General features: G+C 38.2%; 1 protein-coding gene across 1 annotated transcript; it reads right to left on the reverse strand.

Annotated features, from left to right (window-relative positions):
* Window positions 1–5,982: 5,982 nt before the first annotated feature.
* LOC109418792 (uncharacterized) lies at window positions 5,983–7,451 on the reverse strand. Its single transcript, XM_019693026.3, has 2 exons — window positions 6,638–7,451; window positions 5,983–6,576 (listed from the first exon to the last, which is right to left on the reverse strand). The coding sequence occupies exons 1-2, from the start codon at window positions 7,389–7,391 to the stop codon at window positions 6,038–6,040; spliced, it is 1,293 nt and encodes a 430-aa protein (XP_019548571.3). The 5' UTR covers window positions 7,392–7,451; the 3' UTR covers window positions 5,983–6,037.
* Window positions 7,452–7,676: the final 225 nt, after the last annotated feature.

Here is a 7,676-nt window from a genome sequence, read left to right on the forward strand (position 1 = left end):
TTCTATGCACCCGTTTGGAAGATATTGTATAAATAATAATGAAAAACAAATCCATGTTTAATACTGTTATCCTGCCCATAGTTTCCTATTACTAGCTACTTTTGTCTAGGCTCAACTGGTAGTGCAGTTTCTAGCGTCAATTGTCTTCTAGATTCCTAGAGCAATAATGATGAGTAGTAAGTGTAACGCAGATACCACCCACAGCCAATTTTACGTAACGCTCCTCAAAATCTAACTGCAAATTCCTAAAATATTGGGTCTATGTCGTGTGAAGGCAACATGTTTTCGAAAAAAAAAAATCGAATTTTCTTTCAGAACTAGTTTTTAGAGATTTCTAAGGAGAACCTCCTAAAATTACTTCATTGATTTATTAGAAATTCCATTAATTAGGTTACGCAAAAAATGTCCATTTTAAACCCCCTCCCACAGAGAACAGACATTTAAGCTCGAACAAAAATACGTCAAAATCGTGTGTAAAGGATTTAAGTGTACCTCAACGCCACCAACGGAGACAGCCCCACATATAAACTCGATTTGACCCCACGATGGCAGTGTTCGTCGTTAAAATACACTAGCCCACAAAGCGACACGAGCGCCAAACGGCCAAAAACGGTGAGCACTGGAAACAAACATGACAACACAACAATGTAAGTGATGGGACGCTAGCGCCGCGCAACGGGAGCATAACCACATACTCTGATATGACCGTTACAAAGTTTTACACAAGGCAGAAAGCAAAGATAGACGTCTGTTCTCTGTGCCCCTCCCCCCAACAATTTTGTATAGAACCTTCTCTGAAATTATCACACTTTTCGGAAACTCTCCCACCTTGAAGCGTGGCGTAATTTAAGGACGTTCTCTCTTCAACAATAACTTCAGTAATTATATTTACATAGTAATCCCAGGGATCTTTCAGGAATTCTTCTGTCGGTTGCTTCGAAAATTCTTCCACGGCTTCTTCTATAAATTTCTTCATGGAGTGTCTCCTGGAAACTCTCCAGAAGTCCTTCCATGATTGTGTTTAGTGACCCCAGTAGATATTCTTTCAGTGATTTCTGCAAAAAATATAAAGATTCCGTCATAAGTTCCTCCATGTTTTTCATTATAAATTCCTTCTGAAATTCTCCAAAGCATACCATTAAGAATTTTTACTCGCATTCTTCAAGAAATTTAGAAATATCTACAGTAACAATTCCTAGAAAGTTCTAGATATATTCCTTTGCTGTCGTAATTCTGCAAAGTGGCGTACGCGCCATTCAAAATGTCGATATTTTTTGGTATATTATACATAATATCTGGTGTAAAAATAACAATGTGGTATGCCTGCTGTATTAGAATGCAAGATCTAGTCGTAATTTATCATCTATGGAAAGAAACTTAGAGGTTGAGCAAGAGTCTTATGCATAGTAACCAAAAAATGGACCAAAACTATTAATGACGCTTACGTCACTTTGCAGAATTACGGCAGTTTGGAAATTTCTAGGTATCTTCACAGAAGTTAAACTATTTCTCCAGATATTCTTTCAGAGACTCCTTTAAAAATATCTTCATGAACTCCTGTGGGAATTCATTCAGAACATCCTTCATGAACTTTGGTAAGAGATTTCTCTTGGATTTTTTGTTCCAGTTTCCAGAAATTTCCTTAGCAACTCTTTCTAGAATTATTTTCGAAAATTCCCTGCGATTCCTTCATATAATCCTACTGGAATATGTTCAAGAATATCTCCAGCAATTTCTTCAGCAATGACGACAATTTATTCAAATATTCCTCCAAGGATTCTCTCAGAAATTCCTCCATGGATTCCATCTAAAACTTACTAAGGAACTCGTTCGGAAATTCTTCCAAGGGAAATTTTTCTTAGAACATTTCGTCAGCGGTTACCGAAGAAATGCCTGTCGTAAGGGTTCTTTTTTGGAATGCCTCCTGTGGTTCTTTCAGAAATATTCCCTGAGAATCCTTTAGAGATCCCTCTGGGAATTCATTGAGATATTTCTCCACAGATATTTACAGAAGTATTTTATTTTAGGTGATTTTTGACCGGAATATTACTAGTGTACATCCATCCGTTTAGATTGACCCTAGACCGAGAAAGCCAACATCTGTACACTAGAAATATTTTATGAAATTACTCAAACCAAGTTGAAGTTATTCTTCGAGGGTTACCTGAAGGAATTTCTATAGAAATATAAAAATTTCTTGATGAGATTTAATTTCATAGAAAAAATTTCAGGAACAATCGTTGGAGGAGCTCCTGGAGAAGTCCCTGGGGAATACCTGGAAGAACTTTTGAGATTGGCCACTAAAGTTCAATCAATTGGACGCTGTGGGTTTATTTCCCCAACAGATAAGCTGTAGGGAAAAAAATCTTGATATGAAGTTTGAGGAATTTCTATGAGATATTTTTTGAATGATGATTAACCTGGGCTTGTTAGGGGAATATATGTAAATAAAAAGACGACCTTACAGTTGAGGTCGAAATACGTATCTGTCAAAGGATGCAAATTCTTAGTGAAATTCAAAGGAACAGTACTTAACGCGATTTTCTTTTTATTTAATAATTTAAAGAAAAAATCCTAGTAAAGTTTCTCAGAAAATCCCTGAAAGCATTACTCAATGACATCCTTGAGGAATTTCTGAATTAAATCATGAAGAAGTTTTTGAAGGAATCCTTGAAAAAAAATCGGGAATCCGTGCAAAAATTGCAGATTAAGGTACTAGAGAAAATTTACGATTTTTTGAAGCATGATTGAACAAACACTGGAAGAATTTCGGCAGACACTTTTGGCTTCCTGAAATAATTTCTTGCACAATGTTTGAATGGTATATAGTGAATAGTGAATTAAATTTCGTGACACAATTTCCATAGAGGAACTCGTGAAGTATTTTGAAAAGAATTGCCAAAGGAAATTTCTAAATATTTGTTTTACATATTTTTGCAAACGAATCTCTGAAGCAATGCCTAGACAACTAGAGAATGTTGTACAGTAATTTGAATAAATTCTTGAGATATTCCTAAAGAAACGTCGAGAAAGAAATCATGAGTGATTTCTAAAGGAACTTCGGGAAGAAGGGTCACCGGAAAAAATCTAAGAATCCTTGAAGGGAGGTTTCTATAAATCTCTAGAGAAGTTTATGATCCCACCCGCGGAGAAAAATCTGAGGATCTTCTAGGAAACCCCCTGGAGGAACTTCCAGAGGAATCTATTTAGAATTTCTGAAGGAATTCCTGAAAAAACGCTTTAAGGAATTCCTGAAAAGAACCCTAACAGAACTCCAACAAAAGTTTCAGATTCTATCATGACAGAACTAGTCTAAACTGAGTTTTAGAAAAGAATATGCTTAGAAGACACGCGCGACGTTGTGAATTTCTGTCTCTCAAAGATATAGCATAATTCTTATGAGGATAATTTACATTTCAACCTTTCTCACAAATTAGATGAAAACTGTTCTCTAGGTACGTCAGGAAACAATTTTTTTTGCAATTTCTCATCGTAATAGGCGTTTTACCTCACGCAAATCTGACAGGAAAAGGCCTACTTTCCCACATCAAATTAACAGTGCTGTAATGGTTCATTACAGCACTGATTTGCGTTGCGTAAAGAACCATTACAGCACTGTTTTCAGTTTTGATCAACTTCTTGATACTTTCTGGACGCCGTTTTGAAAAATTTTGACAACTGCACAGTAGTATGGGACAAACATCAAATTCTCGCTCCAGTAGACAAAACAAAAAGCCGTTCGTTGGATCACAAATCGGTAATAAATCAATAACTTTTTCCACAAGCATCCAATTGTTTTGCGGTCTTCGAAGGAAAGTTTCATAAGTGATTTTTATATAAGAAACATTGATCGATTTGCATTAGGGAGACAAAGGGTGACCTCTAGGATTTTTTATCTGAAAGTGTAACTTTTCCCATAGTAAATCCTATGCAAACTTTGAACCGCTTGCGCTAAATTATAGTTTCACCGATTGCGCTGAAATTTTGCACAGTTCATATGGGACCTAAATGAGATCTAAAAAATCGACTGGAGCAAGGATTTATTTTTTCCATACAAGCGAGTACCATACTACTGCATAGTATAACCTGCTATAATCAGATTTTCTTAAACATGGCTATGAGCAACAGTGTGCAGTTTGTTGAAAAATTTTTGTTAAAAACTACCCTCAAGTGGTAATTTTTGAACTTGCAAAAAATGTTGTACGCAACTCGGTGCAGAACTCGATTTTTACAGCACTCGTCGTAATTATCCAACTCGGCAAGCCTCGTTGGATAAATGTACGACTCGTGCTGTAAAAATCGTCATTCTACACCTTGTTGCGTAAGCTACTATTTTATGTTTGCCCCAACCCACTATCCAACCCAACAATCACTATGAGTTGTAAGGAAAACACCTGTAACTATTGAACCTAAAGAGGTAACGACCATCTCAGCGCATGGAACGACGCGTCTTCAAATGCTCTACAAGTGTTTCTTGGGCGACTTAGCTGAAAAATCGAAACTGAAAAAGTTAATGCCCGAAAACCGGTTGTTCTTGAACCACCCTAAGCTAATTCAGAAAAATATCTCTAGATCGGTCAATTTTAAAGCTACATAAAAACTGTCTCCAGCAAACCTGCTCAAAACTGAAATCTATCTATATCTACAACTTTTTCAAAAAGGTATATGGATAACTCTCGCTGAGACCGGCCCACTATTTACACCTTGTCTTCAAAAATGTTTAAGATGCCGATTTTCTGAAAGTCCTCACTAAAAAAGTAAGGAAAATGCATTTGGTTACTCAAATTGATGGACCCCCGTTAGTTAGAGCCACAACAATTTTTGCAGACCCCTCGATTTTGGTCAAATGGTGGCTCATTTAAACCGTTATAACTCGAAACTTTCTCCAAAAACCACCTCAAAACGAATTGTTGTCGAAAGGGGGAAAGACAGAGCTACTAATAAAAAGTTGGGTCGGCCATATTGATTTTTTTTTCACTCATTTTTTTCACCATGATGGCAACCACCGATTTTCAAATTTTTTGCATCAATTGAAAGCTGAGACATTTATACATAACATATCAAAAAATTAGAGATGTATTTTTCTCCTATCGAAAGTTATCTGCAGTTTTGTAAATTAAGCCACGTTTTCTCTATACATTTTCGGCACTCGGCATACGCACCGGCAACGACATGCATTACAGCATCCAAGTTTACGCCTGCATGTATACACAAAGGCACCTGCCGCAAAATTTGGGTAAATCGGAGGTTCGTTTGCATTTTAACTGTTTCTCAATGATTCGGGCATTGCATTTATAACTTTTTTATTGTTTTGAAAAGCTTAAACCTCCAGCTTTCCATTGGTGGGTTCAGATTTTAAATTCGTGTTAGTAAACACTGCGAAATAACGCTGCATTAATGTAAACGTCTGGCCCCGGGCCCAGTGCGCAAAAGTGACATGGTTTACAAAACGGCAGATAACTTTTGAAACAAGAAAAAGACATCTCTAATTTTTTGATATGTTATGTATAAATGTCTCAGCTTTCAGTTGATGCAAAGATTTTGAAAATCGGTGGTTGCCATCATGGTGAAAAAAATGTTTTGGTATAAAAATCCAAGATGGCGGCCAAAATCAATATGGCCGACCCAAATTTTTATTATTGTAAATAGTAGCTCTATCTTTCCTCTTTTCAACAACAATTCGTTTTGAGGTGGTTTTTGGAGAAACTTACGAGTTGTAACGGTTTAAATGAGCCACCATTTGACCAAAATCGAGGGGTCTGCAAAAATTGTTGTGGCTCTAATTAACGAGGGGTTCATCAATTTGAGTAACCAAATGCATTTTCTTAACTTTTTCAGCGAGGACTTTCATAAAATCGGCACTTAAACATTTTTGAAGACAAAGTGTTAATAGTGGGCCGGTCTCAAAACACGAAAAAAAGAAATAATTTAAAAAAGCCCACATCTAGGGAATAATAATTAAATTTTGAAAAAAGTGCATGATCAAATTGCTATTTTATCATTGAAACAAACATTTATTGCTACTAACCAAACTTCTTCACCAAAAAGGCACATTATCTACGTTCCATCGCAAAAGTTTGAAAAGACTTTCATTGTCCGATATTGGTCCTTGAAATTCCACTTTTTTCACCAATTTTGCATACTGACCGAAATGCGTTTCACCAGCGGCCAACGCTGCAAAACAACAGGCTTGAATCATCTTGCTCTCAATCTGCAGATGCTTGTAGACGTCTCGTGCTTCGTTGAAGGCTTCCAAAGCCTCCGGAAGTCGCCCATTCCAAAAGTGAATCTCACCATTCAGCAATTGCAGCTCGGCATAACATTCGGACTTCCTGTTATCTACCGTCATGTTATCAACGTTTCTAAGTAAAAACTCACAGTCCTTCATTTCGTTAAGACTCCGGTGAGCAGCCGCCATCCGAATGTTCAGTTTGCAAACCTTATCCAGAGCGTTGATGCTTCTTGCCTTCTTTGATGCTTGTTTGTAGCAATTGAGCGCTTCTCGGTGATTTCCCTGATCGAGTTGAAAATCCCCGTATTTTATATACGACTCACAGAGAACGGCGTCTAAGTTAGCTGAAAATGTTATTGATTTTTTACTATGTGGTCCACTCTGAACTTAAGATTCTAATCTTACATTTAATGGCTGCTTCATGACTCAACTGAATGTATAAATCAAATTGCTTCGCATCAGTCAACTTGTAGCGCTCGCACATTGCCGAATAAGCCAAAAATAGTTTATGATAAATCTCCCCAATCAATAGCTGAGACCCGAAAATACCCTTCCCCTCGTCCAACGGCCAACTTTTGCCACGTGCCCAACCTTCAGCTGATTCGAGCATCTGCACAGCCTCATCCAAGATTTCCTCTTCCAGCAGAAACGATCCATAGTAATACTTGCCCAACGTCCCGATCCGGCTTCCTTCCAATTGGCAATCCTCGCATCGATCCAGTGCGATGAGGAAAAATTGCCTTGCGATCCATCGCTTGCGCTCATCGTCCAGAAACGATCGACCAATCATCAACAGGTGTTCCACCTCGTCCGCATAGCGCTGCTCGTTTTTATGACCCTCGGCCGCTCGGAGCGATTTGTACAGGAAATTGAGCAAATTTTTAGAATTTTTCAAACGTTTCTCCTCAATTGCTGGGTCGGATGTCGGGGGAACGTGATCGTGTTCGAATTCGATCAGCTGGAGCATAAGAAACGCAGCATTTGGACAGCCACCTTCGTACAACTCGCTGGCTAGGGCCTCGTAGAAGGGAATTCGGGCGCGCCGAACATCTTGGAAGGACAGAAGTGGGACTTTCTTCCGTAGGCGTGACTTGATGGCCGGTAAGTGGCCGATGATGGCCGTTGTGAGACCCGGACGGACTAAACTGGAGGTGCTCATGTTCTTTTGTTTTGTATTCGGCAAAGTGTCAGTATTCTGCACTGGATCAGCATACTAAGATTCGCTCCGTTTGTTGTACAGGTCGGACTCGATTATCCGGGTGACTCCAAAATTATTTCACCCCGGATAATCGAATCACCCGGATAATCGAGCCATGCTTCATTTCTTTTATTTTTGATGTTCTTCAATCAAAAACTGTACCTTAAACATAAAAGCTAACATACATGACGTTCTAGTGCTGAAACTTAACGTCTGGTATTATTACAAGCATGGTTTTTGAAAATG

The sequence above is a fragment of the Aedes albopictus genome, chromosome 3 (assembly GCF_035046485.1).
Source record: "Aedes albopictus strain Foshan chromosome 3, AalbF5, whole genome shotgun sequence".
Lineage (NCBI taxonomy): Eukaryota > Metazoa > Arthropoda > Insecta > Diptera > Culicidae > Aedes > Aedes albopictus.

Excerpts from the sequence above, each read along its gene's own strand:
- LOC109418792 (XM_019693026.3), bottom strand. The coding sequence starts at position 7,391 with ATGAGCACCTCCAGTTTAGTCCGTCCGGGTCTCACAACGGCCATCATC. Across the intron at positions 6,577-6,637 it reads TCATGAAGCAGCCATTAAAT|CTAACTTAGACGCCGTTCTC; the intron begins GTAAGATTAGAA and ends TAACATTTTCAG.